At 44.7% G+C, this 26935-nt stretch overlaps 1 protein-coding gene across 1 annotated transcript in view; it reads left to right on the forward strand.

Moving 5' to 3' along the window:
* SEC14L1 (SEC14 like lipid binding 1) overlaps positions 1-26935 on the forward strand; it is a 51951-nt gene that overhangs the window by 14838 nt on the left and 10178 nt on the right. The window contains exons 3-9 of the mRNA XM_030837804.3: positions 19523-19672; positions 19787-19918; positions 21159-21287; positions 22030-22264; positions 23519-23628; positions 25066-25255; positions 26086-26174. Coding sequence (XP_030693664.1) covers positions 19523-19672; positions 19787-19918; positions 21159-21287; positions 22030-22264; positions 23519-23628; positions 25066-25255; positions 26086-26174 — 1035 coding nt within the window. The remainder of the gene's footprint in view (positions 1-19522; positions 19673-19786; positions 19919-21158; positions 21288-22029; positions 22265-23518; positions 23629-25065; positions 25256-26085; positions 26175-26935) is intronic.

Raw genomic sequence — 26935 nt, forward strand, 5'->3', positions numbered from 1 at the left:
ATACTCAGTTTGCTCTCTATTAGACAAAAGATTTCATGGATTAGGAATATTTTTGGAAAATCATGGCATGTTTTGGATTCCGTTGGGTCACAGATCAGTCATGTGACTGTTTCAAAGACAAAAAACGAAGAGAAGAGAAACCCTTCATAGCACTCCAGACATCTTGTTTGCCTAGGACTTAAGTAACTGTGGTCTGTGAAACATTTGACCTTCAAGATTTATTGACAGAGACAAGATATCTTAAGTATAAAGATGTACTTAAAGATGTGTATACCTCTATTTTTTCTGACTATTATCCTTTAATTCTCTAACATGATTGGTTAATGTTGTGCTTTTATTTATCTATCTATCTATTTATTTATTTATTTATTTTGCGGTACGCGGGCCTCTCACTGTTGCGGCCTCTCCTGGACACGCAGGCTCAGTAGCCATGGCTCACGGGCCCAGCTGCTCCGCGGCATGTGGGATCTTCCCGGACCGGGGCACGAACCTGTGTCCCCTGCATCGGCAGGTGGACTCTCAACCACTGCACCACCAGGGAAGGCCTTGTGCTTTTATTTTGATAATTGAAAAAAATAAACACATTGAGATCATCTGGATACCTATCATATTCATAGCTAAGTGCTATTAGACAGTATATGTTTTCTTTTAAGTTTATTTTGGGGGCACCAAACAGTACTTTTTTCTTTTTATTGAGGTATAGTTGATTTACAATGTTGTGTTAGTTTCTGGTGTACAGCAAAGTGATTCAGTTATACGTATATATATTCTTTTTCATATTTTCCATTATGGTTTATTACAAGATATTAAATATAGTTTTCTGTGATATACAGTAGGACATTGTTGTTTATCTATTTTATATATAGTAGTTTGTATCTGCTAATCCTAAACTCCTAATTTATCCCTCCTCCACCCCCTTTCCCCTTGGGTAACCATAAGTTTGTTTTCTATGTCTGTGAGTCTGTTTCTGTTTCATAGATAAGTTCATTTGTGTCGTATTTTAGATTCCACATATAAGTGATGTCGTACGGTATTTGTCTTTCTGTCTCTGACTTACTTCACCTAGTATGACAATCTCTAGGTCCAAGCATGTTGCTGCAGATGGCATTATCTCATTCTTTTTTATGGCTGAGTAGTAGTCTGTTCTGTGTGTGTGTGTGTGTGTGTGTGTGTGTGTGTGTGCGCGCGCGCATAAACACACACCACATCTTCTTTATCCATTCATCTGTCGATGGACATGTAGGTTGCTTCTATGTCTTGACTATTGTAAATAGTGCTGTGGTGAACATTGGGGTGCATGTATCTTTTTTTTTTTTTTGCAGTACGCGGGCCTCTCACTGTTGTGGCCTCTCCCGTTGCGGAGCAAAGGCTCCGGACGCGCAGGCTCAGCGGCCATGGCTCACGGGCCCAGCCGCTCCGCGGCATGTGGGATCTTCCCAGACCAGGGCACGAACCTGTGTCCCCTGCATTGGCAGGCGGACTCTCAACCACTGCGCCACCAGGGAAGCCCATCTTTTTTTTAAAATTTTATTTATTTATTTTATTTTTGGCTGCGTTGGGTCTTCGTTGCTGTTCACGGGCTTTCTCTAGTTGTGGTGAGCGGGGGCTACTCTTCGTTGCGGAGCGCAGGCTTCTCATTGCGGTGGCTTGTCTTGTTGTGGAGCACGGGCTCTAGGCGCGCGGGCTCAGTAGTTGTGGCTCGTGGGCTCTAGAGCGCAGGCTCAGTAGTTGTGGCACGGGCTTAGTTGCTCTGCGGCATGTGGGATCTTCCTGGACCAGGGCTCAAACCTGTGTCCCCTGCATTGGCAGGCGGATTCTTAATCACTGCAACGCCAGGGAAGTCCCTATATGGATAGTTTGAATTTTATAATTGTATGAGTTTTTGCCCAGTTTGTTTGTATGTATTTAAGTAACATTACAGTAAAAATAACTGGTTAACATTAAAGGTCCAAGGAAACTTTTATCTTTTAAAAGGGGTTTGTACGTTACTCAAACCGTTTCTCTGAGATAGATTTTGCTACACTTTCATGAATCCAAGTCAGTTAGGTCCTTAAATTGGGTTTTGTTTGACACTCAGCCAAGGTTGAAACCAACCTGAGGGTGGGGAGGGAGATAAACATTCACTTGAGGGAATTGTTGGCTCAACTGTTTTCAGTGATAGTGGGCAGCCCTTTTGCACGATGGATCAGGAGTCACAGTTCTTTGACTTAAAATTGAGTATTGACTGGCAAGGCTGAGAATGGAAAATAGGGATAGCACTGTCTTCAGCTTCCGGGTCTGACTTAAATCTGTGGAAATGAACACAGCATAAACATTTTGATTCTGCTGTGTCACCATACAGGGGAATGGTGGGGGAAAAATATCTTTTTATGTTTTTGTGATTCTCATGGTCATGTTTGCTTTTCATGAAGGAAATTTTAGATTGTGAATGGCCCTCAAATGCAGCTGTATCATGTTTTTAACTTAAAGCTTTAAGCTTTTAAGGCAATTTCGTTGGAGAATGTTAGTCGTGTAATGGGAAGGCAAAATAGGCCTGGATGCCACAGGGGGATGGGAGACAATTTCAAAACGAGTTCTGCCTTCAGAAGTCTTCTTATCTTATCTCCTGGAGGGGACTGGTAGGGCATTCCTCTGTGCTAGGCCTTGAGCACACAGTGGGCAACCGACAGCATACAGCCCCTTGAGGAGACCTGGTTGCCTGGGCCCCTGTGCGCAGACAGGGGTCTCACAGCTGAACCACCATTTAAGAAACACTTAAAGAACGTCTAAAAGACCTAAGAGTAATGACGAGCATGTATTGGGTGCTGTATGCCAGTGTCTCATTCATTGCTCACACTGGCTTTGTGGGGTAGGCTCTTCTCCCCTCTCCTCCCCCCCCCTTTTTTGAGATATAATTGATATATAACATTGTATTCACTTAACAATGTAATGATTTATGTACGTATTGTGAAATGATTACCCTAAGTTTAGTTGACATCCATCACCTCACAGTTACACATTTTTTTTTCTTGTGATGATAACTTTTAAGATCTCTTACCAACTTTCAAATGTCCAATACAGTATAGTTAACATCCCCAGGACTTACTTAGCTTATAACTGGAAGTTTGTACCTTTGGGATAGGCTCTTCTCTTAATCCACTTTACAAATGAGAAAACTGAGATTTAAATTGCTTGCCAAGTAACCATCCCTGCCCTGGCTGCCTCGCCCACTGACCGTGGTGCAGACGGCCCAGGTGGCATGGCTCTGATCCGGTTGCATGTAAGCCCAGACTGCCTGCAGCTGGCTCGCCTCCAGGCAAACCCGATCTCGCCCCTCCACAGGCAGCGCTCAGACCCTTGGCTTTCCTGATTCTGGACAGGGCGAGTTTGCAGTCTTTGCTTTGCGGTTCCTCCCCAGTCCTCTTCCCCCAGCCTCATTCTCCCTATGATCTGTCTGTGTCTGACCTGGTTCCCAGCTGGGCAGTAAGCTTTCCCCCTACTGCTCCATCTTTGGTGGCTCGCAACCTTTCTTGCTCTTTTCTGTAACAGAAGGCTGGCGCTTGTAAGTGGTACCACTGAGATTCAAATCAAGGCCTGGTGATACTCCAGCCCAGGCTCTCTGTTGGCTCTGCCGTGTAGCTCCTTGGTTTGTGTCTGAGTCCTGAAGTGACAGTGCTGGAGGAGAGGAGGGAAAGGGCGCTGTTGTGTAGTTGAGGTGAATACCTGGTAATTGGGTGGTAGGGGTGGCAGGGAGGGAGTGGACGGCAAGTTGCTAGGAGCTCTGAGTTTAAAATAGTGTGAGGCCATGAGTGCTGGCGCCCTCGGGTAGTCAGTTGTGCAAGGTTACCCAGAGAAGGCTTTTGTCCTTGGAACAGTAGATGACGTTCCAGGATTGTGGGAACAGCAGTCTGATGTTTACGTTCATTCAGGCCATGATGGGAGCTGAGCAATTCGTTTCCTGACGCGAGTTCTTTCCCTTCCAAGTATACTGTGTTTCTTCATTCTGTGGAAAGCGTTAATACCATTAGCATTAAGCCTGATTCAGGGCTACCTGTAACCCTAACCTTTCAGAGAACATCTTGTTCCTCAGCAACTTCCCTTCCCCCCATTTATTTTATGAAAGTTCTCTTCCCAGCTTTGGTCATTTATCTTTGGGGCCATATTTTCTGCTTCTAGCAACTGAGTATAGTATATTTAGCTAATTAATGAGTTATATAACTAAATCCATGTGTTTCTTGTATTTCATATTACAGAGGGAATATTTTACTCAGTGCCTAAATTGAAATAGTATCATTTCTATCTTTATCCCCTCTTGGCTTTTTCTTTTCCTTAAAGAAGGAAGGAGACCTATATGATATTACTTACACCGAGTTCCTTTTTTTTTTTTTCAGTTGGCTAATTATAAACTTAAAATAATTAGTTTCCAACCAAGCCTCATGGATTTACATCCTGTGTTTTTAGGGCCATGGAGGATATAATTAATTTTAGCTTGGTGAACACATGGGTTTTGGGGGTGCATTTTCAAAGTATAGTAGAGAAGGTAAATGTCAAATGAAAATGTTTAGTTTTTAAAGCCATTCACATTAGAAATTTCTCTTCCTCTTTTTGTGCAGAGCCAAGTTAGTTCCTGGACTGTGGGTGGCAGTGTCTTTGCTTAGTGATCACTTTTGTCTTCTTTGAGAAGTTTGTGTGCAACCTGGAACGGTAGCTACATTTTTTGTACTTATTCTGTGTCAGGGCTGCTAAACACTCTACATTTTCTTTTTTTAATCTTCCACAATTCTGTACGTTAAAGCAGATGAAGAAACTAAGATGAATTGAAGATGAAGAAATTGAGGCTCATTGAAATAGAGTAGCCTTCCCAAGGCCCTCTTCTGATGGTAGGACTGGGCTTGAAGGCGGGTCTTCTCTCCCAGGGCCTGTGCTCTGAGACATGACGTTGCTCTGGGACACGCCTGGGTTCAGATCCCGGGATGTGACTTCTCTCCGCCTCTGTTTCCTCATTTTATTTTATTTTATTATTATATACTTTAAATAAATTTATTTATTTAATTTTGGCTGGGTTGGGTCTTCATTGCTGCGTGCGGGCTTTCTCTAGTTGCGGCGAGCGGGGGCTACTCTTCATTGCGGTACACGGGCTTCTCATTGTGGTGGCTTCTCTTATTGCAGAACACGGGCTCTAGGCGCGTGGGCTTCAGTAGTTGTGGCGCACGGGCTCAGTAGTTGTGGCACATGGGCTCTAGAGCACAGGCTCAGTAGTTGTGGCGCACGGGCTTAGGTTCTCCGCGGCATGTGGCATCTTCCCAGACCAGGGCTCAAACCCGTGCCCCCTGCCTTGGCAGGCGGATTCTTAACCACTGTGCCACCAGGGAAGCCCCTGTTTCCTCATTTTAAAGTGGGGAGAAACTTGTTTCACGGGAAGAGTCTGCCCAGTACATGCGTTAATCTTCATGAACCTGCTTATGGTGCGGCTGTGGGGAGGCAGTGCTGGCTCCTTCCCCCTTGCCCACCTTGGTGAGAGCTCTCGGCAGGGTGGGCCCTGGCCTTCCATTCCTGCGTCCCTGGTGCCTGCTCTGCAGTGCCTGTCATGGGCACTGGAGGGAATGTTTGTTGAATAAATGATGTTATGAATTTCTCTAGGTTCTTCTTAGAAGAAGTTTTTTTCTTTTTGTTTTTTTTATACCACAGGTAGCTAATAGGCTTTTACCTTTGGCCAAGGTGTTACTTGATCCCTTTCTCTTTTCTTCATATTTAATAGATTTTAGAGCAGTTTTAGGTTTACAGAAAATTGAGCAGATAGTACAGAGTTGCTATATACCCCTCTACAGCTTCCCCTATTATTAACATCTTGCGTAGTGTGTTTGTTTTAATTGGTGAGCCAGTGTTTATACGTTATTATTAACTAAAGTCCACTGTCTACATTAGGATTCACTCTCTGTTAGTACAGGCCTGGGGGTTTTGACAAATGTGTAATGTCACGTGTCCACAAGGACAGTGTCCTACAGAGTAGTTTCACTGCCCTATAACTCCTCTGTGCCCCACCCCTTCGTCCCTCCCTTCTCCCATCCAGCACTGGCAGCCCCTGGTCTTTTTATTCTCTCGGTAGTGTTGCCTTTTCCAGAGCGTCAGATAGGTGGGATCATACATTCTGCAGCCTTTTCACACAGGCTTCTTTCATTAAACAATAATCATTTAAGTTTCTAGCACATCTTTTTGTGTCTCGATAGCCCATTTCTCTTTATTGCTGAATAAGACTCCATTGTGTGGATGTACCACACACTGTCTGTTTATCCATTCACCTTTCGTAGGACATCTTGCTTGCTTCCAGTTTTGGGCAATTGTGAATAAAGCCTTTATGCTGCGTTCCTTTTCACTTAACCTTGAGTTTTCCAGCTGTGCTGATGATGGCGCATCAAGCTTCTTTGTCAGGAAATACTGGTCACTACTAGAAATGCTTCCCTGAGTTGGCCTCCATTTAAAACTATATGTATTTGTGTTTTTATTGCTTTTTCAGCTTTATTGAAGTATAAATGACAAATAATAAACTATATGTTTTAAAAATACATAGTTGGATAAGTTTTGACATATGTATACCTGTGAAACCATCACCATAATTACGATAGTGAGCATATCCATCACCCCAAAAGTGCTTTATGTCCCATTGTAATTTCTCCCTCCTTCCCATACCAACACACCTCCACCTCCAGGCAACCACTGATTTGCCTTTTGTTACTATAAATTAGTTTGTATTTCCTAGAATTTTACGGAAATAGAATCATAACCTTTTTTTTTGTCTAGCCTCTTTGATTCAGCATAATTATTTTGGATTCATTCATTGTGGATGAAAGATAGTTCATTACATTGTATTGCTGAAGAGTGTTCCATTATTTGTATACATTGCAGTGGAAAACATAGGCATTAAAAAAAGATAATACTTTTTCATTCAGTAGTATCTTTCTAATATTTTAGATGTTAGAATCAAGAGTAAAACCTATCATTTATTTTCAAGTTAGGATTAATATTTGTAAACTAGAAAACAAAGGGTTACTTTTCAGTTGGTAAACCAAAAAAAAAAAAAGAAAGAAAGAAAAAACCAGTTACTGAGGTTATATTCTAGGCAGAAAACAAAACTAGATCTTTAACTCTTGGGGAGCTAGAGAGGGAGGGATACAGTGGGTAAAGTTGGGGGAAGAGTTGAACAGGAAGGGAGATTGCAGGGGTGGGAGGTGTGGCTTCCAGAGGCCACACCTGGGAGGGGCAGGGCCGGTGGCCTGACAGTGGTCCCTCTGCCCCCAGAATCTCTTCAGAAAAGGCCTTTGAGCCACCTCAGTCAGCTGTCCTTGAAAGAATTAGCTGATGTTTACCTGTAAGTTGGCTTTATGATTGGTGTGCGTTCAGAGGCTGCCTGTTCCCCCCCCCCCCCGCCCCGGTACGCAGGCCTCTCACTGTTGTGGCCTCTCCTGTTGCGGACGCAGGCTCCGGACGCGCAGGCCCAGCGGCCATGGCTCACGGGCCCAGCCGCTCCGTGGCATGTGGGATCGTCCCGGACTGGGGCACGAACCCGTGTCCCCTGCATTGGCAGGCGGACTCTCAACCACTGCGCCACCAGGGAAGCCCTGCTGCCTGTTTTTTGAAAAATTTCCCTCTGATGCCAGAAAATTTTAAATAGGTAGCGCAGCCTTCTATTCTACTTCTAGACAAAAGGCTTTAATTAAAAAAGCCTAGTTGATCAAACAGATTTGAAACTCATACTAGATTCATTTATCAACAAGTACGAATGACTCTTGGGTTTCATGGAGAGAAGAAATTTGTCATAAGACTTATTATTTTGGGCATGTGCCACCACAGCCTTACAGACATTCTAAGGACAGTAACGAGGACAGAGATATGTAGTTGTCAGGTCAGCATGTTTGCTGCAGATTTAAGTTATTCATGGTGAGTCAGTCAAGACGATCAGAGCAACTTCTTGAACTTGAAATGTGGCCAGTGAGACTGAGGGACTGAATTTTAATGTTATTTGCTTTTAATTAAATTTAAATAGCCGCATGTGGTTGGTGGCTGCAGGTTATAGAAGAGATGGTTCTGGAGTGCATTCCATTGAGTGGAATGGTAGGAGTTACCTTCATTATTCACATTCATTCTTTCCTCTCCCCTGCTCCCCACTTTCTTTTCTGGGTTCAATGTACATAGTCCAATTTGTGTATGTAAGTTAGATGTGCATTTGCTGGGACCCCTCTGTATAACGGAGAACAGTTAAGTACAAGTACAGTAAGTGACAGTCCATTGGTTTTATAGTCCTTTCTATTTTACTTCAAGTTTTTGTCCTTCACAATTTTGACTGGTTGGCATTTAAAATAACTCTTGAATTTTTGTGAGAAAATAATTAAATGGAACCTGTTACAGTTAATCTCTTAGATCAGGAGTGGGCACACGATGGCCTGCTGTCTGTTTTTGTACACAAGCTAAAAATCATTCTTACATTTTCTAGCGGTTGGGAAAAATTCAAAAGACTATTTTATGACATGTGAAAAGTATATGAAATTCAAATTTCAGTCTCTGTAAATACAGTTTCATTGGAACCCAACTGTACTCAATTTGTTCACATATTGTCTGTGGCAGTTTCTGTCCTCAAAAGGCAGAATTGAATATTTGCCACAGAGACTGGCCCAGAAAGCTGAAAATATTTACCATTTGGCCCTTCACTTATGGCAAAGCCTTGCCCACCCCTCTCTTAGATTTTTGAAGGCTTTTATGCAGAAATTGGAAACTCAACTTGAACACCGGACCCTTTGAAAGTTTGATAGTAGAGGATAATCACTTGGATTGAAGCTCATTTGTTTGCATTTTGAATAATGTATTTATAGGCAAGGGATTTGTGAATGAATGAATAAAATTTAAAGCACTTGGAGCCACAGTTCCCAAACTGTGCTCTGAGACACCCCAGAGCACCCCAGTGCTATGGGATATTTTTAATTTTTGAGGAAGCATAGTGACACTCCACATTTCTTAAACACTGCAGGCTCCTAGTTCAGGTAGTTCACGGTTTCAGGATCGCACTGCATTTCTTTTGATGGTGTCGCATCTTGGTGAAGCTAGGGTTGCAGTGGTTGCTGTGCTAAAGGCAAGTGCCTCAGAGGAGTTGGTGTCCAACTCCAGGAAACTGGGGCAGCAGTGTGGCTCCAGCTTGATTCTTAAGAGGCGCGCGCACCCGCACGTAGTTCTGGTCATTTAGGAATGAAACAGAAACATCTTTTCCTTCAACTTAAGTGCATTATTTCTTTCAAATGCTTACTAAGTTATTAAGACACAAATGCTTTTTAAATTGTTTGGACCTACTAATCTAATAAATGGTATTTCTTTTGGCCTTGGGGCACTGTGAAAAAGTTGCTGAGATTCCAAGGGTGCTGTAAACCGAAATTTGGGAACCTCTGACACAGAGCACCAAGTGACAGTGCTTTAAAGGACAGATGACCCCAGATAAGCCAGTCAGAAATGTCATCAATGATTATCTTCAAGAAAATAAACCCGCTGGAAGTATGGAGCCCCCAGGCTATTGACTTAGATGTCAATCTTGAGATCTTTCAGAAAGTGACACAGTTGGACAAGTGTGGGTGGCTATCGTTTTCTAACCTAAATTAACATGCAGAAGATGCAGTTAATCAAGCATACTGATTATCCTTTGAGTTTATTTGAAAACCCAGTAACTTTGTCAGTCTATTAAATTGTGTTAACAAAAGGTTGCAGGTGGTCTTGCCTGGAAATTCTTGAAGAGGAACACATTACAAGAACTTTGAGGTACAGTATTCTGGAAGGCCTCGCTAAGTCACGGCTTTCACGATACAGCACCCACGTATGTGTTAGGTTTGGCAAGGAGAGAAGGGGTAATGTCTGCTCCGTCTTCCACCAGGGCCCACCTGAGACTGGCTTCCTGTTGTGCATTGTATCTAAAGCAAGAGCCCTGTGCTAGTCTTGCTTTAGCCAATGTGAACAAGCCAGTTTGTAAGCAGGTTTAGATGATTCTTTTTCTTCTAAGCAGAATTCTTTGTTTTCCTACTTGTTTTGACCTCATAGCGATGACTCAGATACTTAGATGCCATGGTACTTTTTGCTGAACATTATAAAATATTAACATGTAGACATTTCCCATGAACCAGGAACAGTTTGTTAGCAGGACAGTGACTGTCGTATGTGCAGTGTAAAATCGCAACCACGATTCACAGTATGTTGCAGGGAGAGTTCGGGGGTGGCGGGCGCTGTCCGGTTATACTCTATGGGTGACGTCCCAGTTCTTTGCTGATATTTGCCTGCTCCTCTGTTATACCCACTCCTTTGTTTCTTTGCTCGCTGATATTTTTTTTTGCGGGGGGGCGGTCATGAACTAGTGCTTGTTTCTAGGACCCAAAGGATTAGGAAAATTTGTGGTAGAAAATCTTAAAATGGGGGCTTCCCTGGTGGCGCAGTGGTTGAGAGTCCGCCTGCTGATGCAGGGGACATGGGTTTGTGCCCCAGTCTGGGAAGATGCCACGTGCCGCAGAGCGGCTGGGCCCGTGAGCCATGGCCGCTAAGCCTGCGCGTCCGGAGCCTGTGCTCCGCAACGGGAGAGGCCACAACAGTGAGAGGCCTGCGTACCAATAAAAAAAAAAAAAAAATCTTAAAATTGGTAGAACTCTCTAGGAACAACTTATGTGGCTGTTTGGGAAGAGACCATCGCCCTGAATTTGGGTTCAGAGCACTTCCATCCCACTCGTCATTCAGATCTGCAAGAATGCTGCCTTTTGGAGTAGAGTCAAGTACATGGGCATCACGAACCAGATATTTAAGAGATCAAAAACCCTAGTATTGGGACTTCCCTGGTGGCGCAGTGGTAAAGAATCCGCCTGCCAATGCAGAGGACACGGGTTTGATTCCTGATCCGGGAAGATCCCACATGCTGTGGAGCAACTAAGCCTGTGAGCCGCAACTACTGAACCCACGTGTCACAACTACTGAAGCCCGCGTGCTGCAGCTACTGAAGACCATGAGCCTAGAGCCTGTGCTCCGCAACAAGAGAAGCCACTGTAATGAGAAGCCTGCACATCCCAAAGAGTAGCCCCTGCTCACCACAACTAGAGAAAGCCTGCATGCAGCAATGAAGACCCAACGCAGCCAAAATAAAACAAAAAACAAAAAAACCCTACTACTGTTTTTTTCTTTTTGGATACTATTTTAAAATATCATAGTATGGATAAATCAGATTATTGACCTCTCTGTGGAATTAAAACTTTTTATGTGTGAAGTCTTTTAATTTTGTGGGTAGTTTTTACCAGGTCCTTTAGAATTGTCACTGTTGCCTGGTAATAGTCGTCCGAAGGTCCGTTAAGGGGCAGGTGGTAAAGGTGTGAGTGAAGTGCAGAGGACACAGACGGTCACTGGAAGTAGTGACTTTCCTTCATGCAGGCCTGACACGCCAATTGGCACAAAGGCCCTGAGTCTGTGTGCTGTTTCCCAAGAGAAGAGATGTGGATTTTAGAAGCAGTTCTGAAGTGTCTTATCCTTTAACAAAAATATTTCATGTTTAGGACCGTTGAAGCAAAGGAGTGGATTTATGAGTGAAAGAAACTGTGATGTGTTGGTGCAAAATTCCCCACGTTTCTTCTCAGTGTTTGCGCATTCCCCCTCTGTTGTGCAGAGTAATGTATGTTGAAATGGCTCATTTATCAAAAGTAAACAGAGCTGGTTTATATCATTGTGCACTGTGGGAGTGCGTGTTGGGAGAAAGGGATACGTTCCTGGTAAAACTGTCTAAAATGTTTGGAGTTGCAAGAGTTTTGGTGCATGGTATGTGAGCAATGCATTCACCATCTGTTCTTTCAGCTCTAATTGTGCCCTCCACAATATTCATCAAAATCACATTTCAACGAGAAGGTTCTAGAAAAGAAATCAACCTCTTATTGGGTTATGTGCCCTTTCCTTAGACATTATGGCACCATAGGTTGAACTCAAGTCTTTTCCAGACTAAGTATTGCCGCTGGAAAAAGTGTGTTATGTGTGGATACCAAGGGGGAAAGGGACGGGTGGGGTGGATTGGGAGGTTGGGACTGACACTTATACACGATTGATACTATGTATGAACTAGACGGCTAATGGGAACATAGTGTATAGCACAGGGAACTCTACTTAATGCTCTGCAGTGACCTAAATGGGAGGGAAATCCAAAAAGGAGGGGATGTATGCATGTGTGTGGCTGATTCATTTTGCTGTGCAGTAGAAACCAACAGAACATTGTAAAGCAACTATACTCCAATAAAAATTAATTTAAAAAAAAGTGTTATCAGGACCATGGAATTTGAGGTTGTCTAAGATGAAATTCATAATTTAAACGTCAGATATGTTTGATCTTAAAGGGAAATGGCTTGGAGTATATTAAATTTTTATATATATCTTTTTAGTTTTAGTATAATCATTTTATTTCCTTGTTTGATTTTACCGGTGGGTATCCAGCCTGTTGTTGTGACTTGATACACTGGTCTATCTGAAGACGGGTGATTGAGGGAAATGACTGGGTTAAATGCAGCACTTACTACTACAGCTGTGTGTGCCATGTGACCGTTGTTCCTTTGTTGGTCTTGTACTGGTTTGAAAATAGCTAATATGATAGGGTTGTCAATAAGTATTTGGATGAATGAAGTATATCATGACTAACTGGATTGTAACTTTTCTTTAAAAGGGCTCAGATTTCTACAAATTTTGGGTTTATCCATATCTTGTTGAGTATGAACACATTTATTCACAAATGGCCTGTGATTTGGAACCTCGGCTTAGGGGTGGAGTGCGAGGGCCCACCGAGGGCTGAACTGGGACAAGGTGCAGTGCCAGGCCCCGGGTTCCCTGGGCAGTTGTCACGTTTCACGTCTGGAATTAGCTTGGACGTTTGTCTGCTCTTGAGTTTCCGCCACAGACGTGGAGCTTGCCGCTGTCGGGGCAGCGACCCTCGCGCTCTAGCTGCTCCCCGGGGCTCGTCCAGCTTGGCTTCCTTTTGGTTCTGCTCCTGTCCCTGCCACCAGGGATGTTTCCTTCCCTTTGGGTTACTTCTGTAAAGCTGCCCACCCTTGAAGACCCCCGGCAGACGTACTTCCTCCGAGAAGCCTCTGGAACCACCCAGCCGGGACGTTGTTGTCATACAGCCCCTTCGGTGGTGGCTCACCTCTCCCTGGGGCCTCTCTGCTGCCCTTGTATACAGTCGTATGTTTCTGTGTCTTCCACTCGAGTGTTTTCCAGAACCTTAGCCTAGGGCTGCGTTATGGTAGGCCCTCTTTACGTAGCTGTTGTTTTGAGACTCCGTGAATTGTAGAAATATAACTCTGAGGGACTTTGATCAACTTGCCATGTTTTCTTGATATGTTGTATATTTCTTTGAACACTGGCACCTTCTAAGAGAGACTTAAGCCATGGTTAGCTTTTTCACTTACTGATTCTTTCCAGGGTGGAACCCTATCTGTTCATGAGGGTCAAGCCTGGTGCCACAGGATAGACAAGTTGAGGGAAAGCAACGGGCTTAGTTTGTTGGCTAAATTGGGTATGAACATAGTTCAATTTAAAGGTAGGTTCTTTAAATGGAATTTCTTTTAAATGGGTTTTCCTGGCACTATGCAGTGTTAAGCTCATTAATGCACAAGTTGAAATGTCTTCACTAAAATATGGTTTTCTTTGGCACAGTACCAGCTTTTAATATGTCACAATTGCATTCGGAGGTTGGTTAAAAACCGAAAGTACTGTTTCCAAGCTCCCAAATTGCAGGCTCAGAACCCTTTTGAAGGAGGAAGAGTGGGTGTAGGAAGGTGGGCGGGAGTTGCTACCCAGGAGCAGCTCTCCTCTCAGGGGCAAGTGGACAAGGCTTTAGTGCTGCTTCTACCATTGAAACGATCACTAAGTTAGACAAAAAGAGTGAGCAAATGACTACAATGGTTATTCCTCTTCCAAAAGTAATTTTTCTTTTAAGAGGAGACATCAAAGAACATTTCTCCCCCTCTGAAGAAACTACTTCTGGAAGAGTTACTTTTGTTCAGCCTTTCTTGATTTTTGTATTTGTTAAATATCGAGTGTGATTAGGAAATGACTTGATAATATTGCAGATAGTTGGCAAAAAAATAAGACATTTGAAAGTTACCTCTGCTCTTCTGACGCAGTGGTTGGAACCTGGTGAGCGTTGAAATATGGGGTTCTTCCTCACTTCTCTCCTAGAGATTTCTTCCTGCGGAGATAAAATTGAAGGCCTGCTAGTGTGGGCTCTTTGGACCAAACAGGGTTTTATAAAAATAGGGAAGCTTCATAAAATCCGGATTGCTGGCTTCTCTTGAAAAACCATAAGCTGGAGCTCCCTGGGCCTGTGTCTCCTCCGAGCTGCAGTGGACGGCCGCGGGCAGGAGGCCCCACAAGGAGGAGCAGGTGCGCCTTGGGTTAGGGCTGTGGGCAAACCTAAAAGTTGTGTACATTTTCACGTATAAAATGGGACAATGTTGTATTTAATCAGTTACTTGGAAAAGCACTGTTGGTTTACGTGAGGACTTCCCCCCAGGGTTACCTTTTCCTATTAATATTTTTCCCAGCTTTCTAATTTGAAAAATTTCTATTAAAAAACAGTTGAAAAAGGAACTTCCCTGGTGGTCCAGTGGCTAAGGCTCTGCGCTCCCATTGCAGGGGGCCTGGGTTCGATCCCTGGTCAGGGAACTAGATCCCACATGCAGCGACTAAAGATCCTGCATGCTGCAACAAAGATCCTGTGTGCCGCAACTAAGACCCAGCGCGGCCAAATAAATAAATATTTTAAAAAAGGCAACAACAAATGTCATTTAAAAAAAAAGTTGATAAAGTATAGTGAGCACCTGTATACATTTCACCCAGGTAAATTAACACATTTGCTTTATCTCGCTTTTTCACACACACACACCATATATTTTTTTTTTTTGCAGAACCATTTGAAAGTAAGCTGCATATTAACACTTTTGCCCTAAATACTGAAGAATAGATGTTCTCCTTACATAACTGTCATCATTATCACACCTGAGAAATTTGACACTGATAGAATAATATTATTTAATAAGGAGTACATAGAGTTATTTTTATTCCAATCCAGGAACCAGGACAGCATTGCATTCCATAGTCCTGTCTCTTCAGTTGTCTTTATTGTAGACACGTCCCTGCTTTCTTTGTCCACCTTTCAAGACGTGGACAGTTTTTCTTTTCTAAGCGTCCGGGCTGGTTATTTTGTAGAATATTCCACAATTTGGATTCGTCTGATTGCTCCCCACGATTAGCTTTAGTTTGCCCTTTGCGTCGTGAGGACTTCGTGGGTTTGTGTGTGCTTCCATTGCAACCATTGGATTGTCAGATTGTCCCAAGTGCAATCGTTTGGTTAAGGTGATGTCTACTAGATCTTTCCATTATAAAGGTACCATTGTGCCTTTGTCACTAATGATCGGCAGGACGATAATTTGAGACTGTGGTATCTTCCAGCGACTACCTTTCTGTAGCAACCATTTATGATCCTTGCCTGAATCAGTTATTATAAATTGACGGTTGCAGAATGATGATTTTTTCTAATTCTGTTATTCCTTCTATGATTATTAGGTGATCTTTTTCTGTAAAATTTCCTCCCCCGCCCATATTTCTTGAGGATCACTCTATGATTTATAAAGCTTTACCACCTTTTTTCTTTATGTTGCTCAAATTATCCCGGGATTGGCAAGTGGAACCCCTTCAGGCTGGTTCCCCATCAGTCATTGAGCACTTCCTTGATTTCTGGTAAGAAATACTTCAGACTAACCTTGACCTTTCCTTGCTCCAGACTTGTGATCAGCCATTTCTCCAGGGAGCACAGCTTCCTTTCTAGTAGGGAATGGTATTTAGGAAACAAGATCTGGATGCCAAGTTTGCTCATGGCAGCTGAGGTGTCATCACTTGTAGGCCCTTCCTGTGGATGGAGCTAGAACATATATTAATTATATTAATAATATTATATATTTTATTTTGAATAAAATCAGAATGCTGCTCTTTTTCAGAGGCTCCAGAAACTTTACAGGTTGTAGTTCATGCTGGAAGACTAGGGTACTGGTATCCTAAGCAGTTTCAGAGACTAAAGTTTGGTCAACTTCTTGCAGTCTTCCTTTTCCTTAACCCTCTAGAAAGTTAGGGTTTTCTATGCTAACAGTACGCAGGACTCATTAACCTCACATATCTCTGAAAGGCCAGGGTAAGTGAGCACAGAAGCAAAAAGCTGGATTCATTGGTTTATTTAGGAAGCTTTTATTCCGTATTTCAAAAAATGTTTATTGAACAGTGACTCTCTTCTTACTAGGCATTGAGTAAGGTCCTTGTTCTCCTGGATAATCAAAGAGAAAAAGGACTTGGTCTCTGCCCTGTGGCTGAGTGTCACCCTGCATCTGGTGGCAGGGTGACGGATGTGGAGGAAGGAGGGTAGATGCTTACCAACCACTTTCCACCACGACAGAGCTTTGGAGAGGAGCATACCGATTCCTGTATTAGTGGCTCGTTAGCCTGGATACCTCAGATGCCATTTGGTTGGGGCATACCGAGGTAAAAATGGATGTCTCTGCAAATATGAATCTGCATGGAGGGATAATTTTACAGGGAATGGAAAGTTTTTACTATGTTTTAAATTCAGGGCTAGCTTGTGTGGGTAATGCCTTATGCTGACCACTCTATTTCAAGAATTTAAAGATGTGGGTATTCTGAAAATGATATATAACAGGTACTTAAATAGGAGACATCCGAGCCTAGGTTGTTTCTTGCTAAGTGCTTACTCTACCTTTTATGTAACTTAAAAAGAATTGTTTTGTTTGAAGCCCTTGTATTCTCAGTTTCTTGATATGTCATAGTGCTGCAATGGACAAAGCCAGTTTTTTTTTTTAATGTAGTAAAATTTAAAAGTCAGTTTAGACAGTGTCAGTGTGTAGAACAAATGATAGTCAGCAATTTTTTTTTCGAGAATTGTTTGTGCAGTACTTAATACTAACAAATTTTAGGGCCTCGTGGAGGCCTAAATTATCTATGTTACGATCTCAGCGGCTGAATAAACTTCTTAAACGTTGTTTATTATAATATGCATTAAGGGAATTATCGTGCGATTTATCATCCCATGGTAGCAGTCACGGAACTCAGAATGTATTTGAATGGCGGGGAGTACATAAGCATGAAGATTATATTTTCAACTCCCAAAGTAAAAACATTTAAAAAGTAAATGTAATTGGTCACCATGTGGGTTTTGCCTCCCTTCCTGACCATCTGGTCACATGGTAGCGTTCCCTCCTTCCCTGCAGAAGAGGGCGGGGCCTCCTGTTGGTCCTGGTCTCCCCCCCCACCCCCGTCTTGCTCTCGGGGCCTGGCTACGCGGCTGGCGCTGAGCTGGGATGTTCCTTGTCACGGCGTCACTGCAGGCCCCCGTTTCCCTCCTCTGCCGGCTGTGGTTCTGTGCTCACGCCCCGAGGTATCCTCGAAGTCGCGCTCCTGGGGTCTCTTTCCTGGGAATGTTCTCCCCTCATCGCTGACTATGAGCAGCCCTTTCCATGCTTTGAGGCCCGGTGTAAATGCCTCCTCTCGCTGGAAGCCTTCCGAAGCCTCCGTCCCTCTGTTCCTCTAAGCTGTGTGTTTTCTTCTTCTTGAGCCCTTACAGCACTTGCTATTCTTAGGACACTCCTGTGTATTTCCCTGACACTGTTTCCCGAACTGTCCGCTTCCCCTTCCTCCCATGTTGCCTAGCTTGGTACAGTATAAATATATAAAGAGCAGGAGGGCAGCATACATTTTTCAGATTGGGGTAACTTTATAATGTTATGGAGAGAAGATGAGATACCAGAAAACTGAGAATTACTTGGAATGAAATGGTCGTGAACATCCTGGGTGGAGGAATTGCTAGGTCACTCTGGTGTTTTACAGGGTCTTCTGTGACCGCTCGTGTGATGAGTGTACTTACGTTCAAATGGTCGAGCCTGTTGAAGGGGAACTTCAGGGAACTTCTCCAAGAAGGCCAACTTTTTTAGTATGATGGTGTTCTGAAACCACGTGCACCTTGTTAGAAGTGCAGTCAGAGCAGTCTGTGCCATTTCCACACTTTCATTAATCTTTCAACACCGTAAATTTCTTCCTTAAATCTGTGCTTGCTTGTCATTAAAGATGGGGTGTCTCAATTCCCCTTGCCTCCGTTTCTACTCCCGCCTAAGAGGGGAGTGGCGTCCGTCAATCTAACATGACAACATCTCACGGTACCGTCCTTTATTATAGGGGGAGCAGAACTGCGAGGCGAGCCCTGGGCCTTTTTTAGGTTTCTTCTTACGGCCAGACACTTGTCATCCCATGCCCTGTGGTTTCCTGTGTTTGCACACCTGTGATCCTTTGGATGGCTTAGGTTTTAGTGTGAATTCAACAGTATCTTCGGTAATCTTCACAGATTGCTACAGAGCAAACTAAATCTGGTGCCTAAGTACATTTTCTAAAAGTTTGGATGAATTATGTAGCAAGTCTTTTTCTTTCTTTTTTCTAAATTAAGTTTTTTTCATTTTGAGATAATGGTAGACTCATAGTATATTAATAACATATTATTCCCAAGGAATATTATGGAGCGATTCCATGTGCTCTCTACCCGTCTTCCCCAAATGGTAACATCCAGGGAAACTGTTGTACATCATCACAACCAGGATATTGACATGATGCAGTCAAGACAGAACATCTCCCAAGTGCCCCCGTCTTGTTGCCCTATTGTAGTCACACCCACTGCCCTCCCACCCCCCGCCCTTCTTTAACCCCTGGCAACCACTCATCTGTTATCCATTTCTATAATTTTGTCATTTCAAGAATGTTACAGAAATGTTTAAGTTCATGATCCACTTTGATATAATTTTTATGTAAGGTGTGGGGTTAGGTCGAGGGGTCGAGGCCTTTTTTTTTTTTTTGCCTGTGGGTGTGTAATTTCTCCAGTAATATGTGTGAAAAGGCCATCCTTCTTCCATTGAATTGCTTTTGCAGCTTTGTTAAAAAAAAAAGTCAGTTGGCATGTTTGTGTGGGTCAGCTTGTGGCTCTCTGCTCTGTCCGTTGACCTGTGTGTCTTTCCCTCCACCCGTGCACGAAGCCTGGATTCCTGTAGCCGTGTAGTAAGCTTTAATCCCCAGGAGAGGGATGCCTCCCAATGTGGTCTTCTTTTTCAGAATTGTTTTGGCTATTTTCGTTCTTTCTCCTTTCCATATAAATTTTTAAATCTTGTCTATAAGCTACAGAAGAAAATCTTGCTGTGATTTTGATAGGAATTTGTTAAAACTCTATATCCACGTGGAGAAAATTGACGTCTTTACTATATTGAGTCTTCCAGTCCATTAACGTTGAATGTCTTTTTCTTTTTAAAATCATGAAAGCTTAAGGTGTAAAGATGAAGATGGCTGTGATGTAACGTGTTGCCATGTATTAAGAGGTGATTTTATTCCAGGGAGACTGTCAAAGACAGACTGTCAGGTTGCATCTTTGTTCAATTCCTTTTTTAAAAAATTTTATTCATAGGCCTATGAAAGGAGGTTCCCTACGTGTCCTTTGATTCCGATGTTTGTGGACAGTGACACTGTGAATGAATTCAAGAGTGAAGATGGGGCTATTCATGTTATAGAAAGGCGCTGCAAACTGGATATAGATGCCCCTAGACTGTTGAAAAAGGTAACTGAAAAGGACACCTTAAAAGGCAGTCCCCCCAAAACCAAAATGAACTTATGCTTATAGCTTCTGTTGCTCTTGTTATTAACCCGTTTTCTTTCTGTTTCTGTTTTAAAGATTGCAGGAGTCGATTATGTTTATTTTATCCAGAAAAACTCACTGAATTCTCGGGAACGTACTTTGCACATTGAGGCCCGTAATGAAACGTTTTCTAACCGCGTCATCATCAACGAGCACTGCTGCTACAGCGTGAGTAACCGGCGCTCAGGCAGAGGCGCAGAGTGTGCTGGCGCGGAGCTTCTGAGGGTTGTTTGGCCACTGCTTTAAGCAGCGCGTGAGGGCTGCCTCTGTCTGAGAGGGCAGTTCTTCATCACATAAAGTCACCGGTTTCTGACGAGCGGGAGCGGCAGGTGTGGTGTACTGCAGGGTGGATTACATTGCTGTCGCAGTTCAGGTGGCCAAGTGATGGCCTGACTTGTTCTTTAATATGCCACGTCTTTTCTGGCCACTCTGACACTTTAGAAATGTGTATTGAGGGACCCAGGCTACTGTGTCCCCCGAAGATTGGAGCCGAGTGTGTTTATCTGCCCCCCGTCTTCACTGCTCACCACCCTTTTTCAAGAACTTCTCTGACCAGATTATTGGAAAAACCTAATAGGTCTCTCTGCTTCCACCCTTACTTTCCTACAATATATCCTCGACACTGAATCCAAAGTGATCCATTTAAAGTATGTCAGATCGTGTCATGCTTTCTTTGGGCTCAAACACCTGCAGTGTCTCTGCATTTCACTCAGAGGAAAAGCCCAGAGGCCTTGCAGTGGCTCGTGAAGCCCTGTTTTCTCCTCATCTCTCCTCTGCTGTCCTGCCTGCCTTGGGCACGGCCTGCCCGCTGTCTCGCTGGCTGTGGTCGTGTAGGCGAACTTCCCGGAGGACCTCTGCTCCTTCTGCCCCCAGACCTCCGCTTGACTCCCGTCCTTCCCTCCTTCCGGCTTCGCTCAGCTCTCCCCTTCTCGATGGAGCCAGCCCTGAGCACCCTGTCCGGTTCTGTAACCTGCCCTCTATCCCTTTAACCTGCACCAACTTGGCTTTTGTCCATAGTGCTTATCTTCAACAATGATATCATTTCTTACCTGTATGTTTGTGGCCAGTTGTCAGTCTCCTCCTGCTAGACTGGAAGCTTCACAAGGCAGGGATCTTGGTTTTGTTCATGGTGGAGAACATGGCTCGATGAATATGGTGAATGAATGACTGAACCAAGAACGAAAATGAAGCTCTCCTTCTAATAGTCACTTTTAGACTATTTTAGAAACATTATTTGAGCCTTTTCATGAATTTGAACCTCTCTGTGTAATTTTTCCATCTGCTGTTTTCATGATAATAACATCATTAGTAAAATAAGTGTTTCTCCTGGGTACCAGTTGACTGAGGAGCAAATGATATTCTCAGTTGTCAGTATAATTAGTGGGAATACTTTCTCTTTTACCTGCAGGTTCACCCTGAAAATGAAGATTGGACCTGTTTTGAACAGTCTGCAAGTTTAGATATTAAATCTTTCTTTGGTTTTGAAAGTACAGTGGAAAAAATTGCAATGAAACAGTATACCAGCAACATTAAAAAAGTGAGTCTGTCTTGGGATTTTAAGGAAGCGGGTGGGCGGGAGTCTCTTTGGGAGGCTGGGAACGGGTTAGTCAGGGCTCCCGGGGGTGGAAGGGGTGGGCGGGGCTGCAGGTGATGCTGGTCGCTGGGGGACTGAGGAGGAGGGGTCTGCGGGCGCTGGCCTGCCCCCCCCCCCCCGGGCTTTCTGGGAAAGGTGGGCGCTGCAGTCAGGCCGGGCAGCAGCCCCCAGCAGCCCCGGGGCCAGCAGGGCCCTGCTGGGTGAAGGCGCTGCTGTCCTGAAGAGGCATTTCAGGGGGTCTCTCGGGTCCCAGGCGCTGAGAGGTGAGGTTCGTCTTCCTTGGAGTCTTCCTTTCCTTCTGGTTTTCATGCTGCTGCTCATCATTGTGGCAGTTGGGTTGCGAAACGTATCAGTATGTATGGGATTAGGAGTGCTTTCTGAAGGCTTGTTTTAAGTGATACTGGAAAGCATTTGGATTGAGACACAAAGCACATGTTGAGTACCAGTGTGGTAAATCAGTGCTTTTAACTGGTTATATAAAAAATTCCATCTTAGATATGATTTCCTAGACCTTTAGAGAAGAGGAAGTAAGATTATGAAAAAAAAAAACAAGCCACAAAGGCATTTGGCTTTTCTTTTTCCTATTTATGTAACTCAGTTTTTATCATGGTTTTAAAAACCCGTGAGGGATGAATAATTTGAAAACTCAGTATATACTAACTTTAAAACCGCTTTTGCTTCAAAGGGAAAAGAGATCATTGAGTACTACCTTCGTCAGCTAGAAGAAGAAGGCATCACGTTTGTGCCCCGCTGGACTCCACCTTCCCTTGCACCCTCTTCAGAGATGTCCTCATCCTGCAAGAAACCAGCAGCGCCGTTGGCTGTAGTGGTCCCAGACCCTGCGCTAAAGGAAGGGCTGAGCAGCGAGCCCCTCAGCACCCCGAGCGGGGTGCCTGAGCCCGCGGTGGGGACCCCTGACGGTGGGTCTGAGCGAGGCTTCGCTCTGAGAGCAAGACTCCAGGCTTACCTCGAGCCATTGCCTCTCGGGACGCTTAGAGGTTACACGAGCAGAAAATTGATCTCGTTACTGTCCCCTTTCCTCTGGCTTATATAACACATTGATTTTATTTTTCTCTTAGAATGAAGAAACTTCCTTCTAAAAAAAAAATAAGTTTTTCTTATTTTTATGAGTTTTTAAAAAATGGGCAGGAAGGGACGTATCAAGTTATTCTTTTACTGAGACCAGGAAACGTTTTTCATTTCAGTTGAAGGTATCTTCAGGGAATTGTAAGGTAGGAACTGATCTTTCTAACACAATTATATCATCACCAAACACATTTTAGGCTTACTAGATTCAAGGCACGTTCTAAGCACTTTATGAATGTTCACTCATTTCATGATCGTTCCTTTTAGGTAGGAAATGCTTACTGTTCACATTTTATACATGAGTTAACTGAGGCTCAGTGCGGGCTCCACCACGCTGTGCCGCCTTTCTCGTGCGCTATGCCCGTGCGCGTGCACGCGCACACACGCACACACACGCGCACACACCTCTTTTTTATTTCTCAAACTTGTGCCCATTGTAAAATAAGAAAATACAAGAAAATTCTGCCCTCATAAGTTTTGTTGAATTATTGGCATTTATCTTTCCATACCTTCTTTTCTGCGGCTCAGCTGTGCCCTTGGTTACTTTTCAATGGGTGGCAGGTATTTTAGTTGGTTTGGCAAAAATACGTTTTATTTTTCACTTTGGGAATTTTTCTTTGCTATGCTTAATTTGAAATCTCATTCTTCCAGTTTATGTTACCTTATGAGGAAGATTTCTTGTGTTCTTGAACATCCAAAATAGGTCTAGATCCACTTGTTTGTTTTATTTCGTAGTTTTATATGATGTGCGTCCTCCTTATGTAACTTTGAATTAAATATCATTAAATATCTGTAACAGCTGTCATTCTGTCATGAATAGAGTTGATACCTTGCAAGCAGAGTTGATCTGGTGGTAGTCGGGGCGTGTAAAGGAATCGGCACGTTTCTGTGTGGCTCTGGCAGTGATTGGGCTTAAAGACTGTCATTGGGGGTCTCTAGGGTAGCTGGTTAGAGTCCCCCGTCCCTGTGGTTCCGTCACCTCTCAGACTCCGGGACCACACAGGAACGTCACCAAGCAGGAGGACTTTGGAAGCCTTCGAGCTTCTGTGTTCTTTGTTGTAAATGATGTCCTGTAATTTATATTCCAGACAAACTAGACGCAGACTACATCAAGAGATACCTGGGTGACCTGACTCCACTGCAGGAGAGCTGCCTGATCCGACTTCGCCAGTGGCTCCAGGAGACCCACAAGGGCAAAGTGAGAATTCACACTCATGTGCAGGGGCGCTGTTGTGAAACCTCGGATCCCTGGTCCTGTTCATAGTGACTCAGAGTAAACGTGCCCGATTGCCATAGCTGGGAATGTCCCTTCCAGTCTAAAAGTCATTGAATCCGTATCCCCGTGTGTGGCATCCGAGTCTTTCGTGGCAAGTTATGGTCCCCTACTGTGTATAATTAGCTGTACTTTTGTAGATGTTACAGAGAATGGACTTGCTGAAAAACAATTATATGTCCAGTTGCAAAGCAATATTGTATTCCAAGTATTCATACATTTAATTTTCAGAAGGTTTGGAAGTGGTTCACAGATTATTCCGAGGTTCGAACTGTCTGGGCTTTGATTTTGAGGGTTTTGGTAAGCAGCCTCATCAGGAATTAGATTTTTGTAATCCTCCAGCTGACGGGGACTAGTAGGAGCAGAGGGATTTGTGTGTCGGGGTGTTATTCACTCGCTGGCCTGCCCTCTAAGTCCGTCAGTCCTGGTCACTAGCGCCCAGCATCTGAGGACCGTTTGTGTTAGTGATTGAGAACACAGCCCCTGTGGTAAGAGCTGCCATTTGTTGTGTGCTGACCGTGCACCAGCCTCTCTTTTAAGATCTTAATTAAATCCTCCCAGCAGCCCTGTGAGGTGGTGCTGTTTTTATCAGCCCCGTGGTACACACAGAGGAGTTCAGTAACTTGCCCAGGCTCTGTCTTGTAGTGAGTGGTGGGCTGGGGTCGAAGCCAGGCCTTTAGGTTCTGGAACCGCCATTCCTAGCCACTTCCTTGTAACGGTGCTCCTTTCTGAGAGAAGGTGATGCCATCTCAGTGCTTTATTTTCCCAGGAGTGGGGTAGTTAGGGGGTGCCAACCACATCTCCCCCATCTGTGCACCAGCAGCATGTGGCAGTGAGTGCGTGGCCGGGGTCAAGGGCAGCCAGTCCACGGGAGACCCAGACGCAGCCTTGGCCTGTGGTTTACTTAGGGAAGCCGACCTGTCGAACTTGTTGATTGCCAGGAGCGGAACCTGGAGAAGGTTCCTGTGTGTCAGGACACCAGCACCACTACCAAAACCAACAACACTGTTTTGTGTTCTGGGTTTTTATTTACGTGTAATATATACACAGAAAAATGCACAGATCATAATAACTCGTAGGTTAGCTCAGTGAACTGAAGCATCTGGTGTTTAAGAAATTCCTTATGCCTTCACTCTACTTTGCTGAAACTAAAATGGGAATAGCATGAAGGTTATTCAGACTAATCATGCTGATTTTCTAAAGCATTAAGGAATTTCTGGTAATGGCTAATTTTACATAGTGCGATAGTGCAGCTCGCTGTTGATAAGAAGTGAGACTTTCAGAGCCTTATTCCGTTGGTAACTTGGTTTTTCCCCTTAGCAGCTTTTAACATTGCTTAGAAACATCTCTAACTCTCAACAGATCCCGAAAGATGAGCATATTCTCCGGTTCTTGCGCGCCCGGGACTTCAACATAGACAAAGCCAGAGAGACCCTGTGTCAGTCTCTGACCTGGCGAAAGCAGCACCAGGTGGACTACATCCTCGACACCTGGCAACCTCCCCAGGTCCTTCAGGACTACTACGCGGGAGGCTGGCACCATCACGACAAAGGTAGCTGGGAGCTTGGCATCGAGACAGGCGGGCCCGTGGGCACGCTGCCCCTCCCTCCCCCGGCTTGAGCAAGTGGATGCCCGTTTCGCCGCCGCCGCCCTGGGGATGCCCTGCAGAGTGGAAGGAAGGGCCTGAGGCTGCTGCTGCCTCCCTGCTCTCGCTGCCCTCGGGCAGCCTGCTCCACTGCAGTCCTTAGTTGCGTGGAGTTTGACTTTATTTTAAAAACTTCGAAGGCAGAGGTTTTTCAGGAGCACAGTGCTAGGAAAGGTACTTTCCAGTGACTTAACCCCTGCAATATCTGTAAAAACGTGTAGCCAGGTTTTGTACATCAGAATTTCAGCTCTACCTGGAGAGTGAACAAAACTTAAACCAAGAACAGTGATCCCGAACATGAATGATGAGGTGTGCGTGGGTTGGTTGGATTACCCTGCACACGGCTCCCTGCAGGACAGCCTGCGCCGTCGAAAGGCGTGCCCGGTGCTTCCTGACTCGACTTGGTGGCGGGTGGAGTGGGGTCACGGCTGAGCCCGGCAATGGCCGCGGTGTGGGTGGTAGAGCCGGACGGAGGACAGAGCTCCGCTGGGCCCCCTCTCTCCGTGCAGAGCGTCTCCGGGGCCCTGCTAATAAGCTGCTCCGTCGGCTGGCTTTGGTGGGGCAGGGTTGCAGGGGCCCTGTGGGCAACACAGAAGGCAGCTGCTGCTCCTCAGCGGGAGAGCGCTGGAAGCTCCTTTGGAACTTGGGTGAGCCCGTCTCCCTGTCAGGGCCTCAGAGCTGTGTCCCCAGCCTCATGTCAGGAATGGCGCTCACAACGCCTGTCCTTCCCCCTGCAGACGGGCGGCCCCTCTACGTGCTCAGGCTGGGGCAGATGGACACCAAAGGCTTGGTGAGAGCCCTCGGCGAGGAGGCCCTGCTGAGATACGTGAGTGCCCCCTGCAGAGGACACCGGGCTCCGCTGTGGCTTCACTTTCTTTCTCTGCCCGCAGGGGTGGGATAGGACAGCTGTCCTGTTGCACCAGCATGTTTTACTTTCATAATTAGAAAGGAAGATCCATTAATATATTTCAAAAACTTCAAAAGAGGGCACAAAAATTATAGAAGTGTTTTTCCCGGTGGGGCAGTGTGAACAGAAGAATCAGCACAGCCCCTTGAGAGGGTACGGGGAGCTGGTCGCCTGTTCCTTTCTCTCCCACTGGCTCGGGCCGTCCCCGCCCACCCTCACTCTCTTTTTAAGATGCCCCTCAGATCGGACCTCTTAATAGCACTCTCTCCACTGGCACGTCCATGATCCAGGCTCTTAGCATCTTTCATCAGGGCTACTTCCCTGTCTCCCTGACCCCTTCCAGGGCAGCTTCCACCGCGTGGGCAACTATGAAGAGAAGAATATTGTCCTTAAATTAGAAACAAACAAGCAAAAACTTTAAAAGGCATATCTATAATCCATTATCCCAAAATATCCACTGTTGGCATTTTGTTGCTATTCTGTTAGCGCCCGCCACTGTGCGTGTGCTGACATGGGCGTACGTATGCATCCACACGTACACACGTGTGCGCACAAAGCTACGGGTGGACTACGTCTGTTGGGGAAGGGCTTGTTACTCCAGATTGAAGGGTTCCCTTCAGCTGGACTTCAAGTCAGTTCTCAGACTGCCTTTTCTCTTGGCTGGTACGTGTGGCATCACA

The sequence above is a fragment of the Globicephala melas genome, chromosome 20 (assembly GCF_963455315.2).
Source record: "Globicephala melas chromosome 20, mGloMel1.2, whole genome shotgun sequence".
Classification (NCBI taxonomy): domain Eukaryota; kingdom Metazoa; phylum Chordata; class Mammalia; order Artiodactyla; family Delphinidae; genus Globicephala; species Globicephala melas.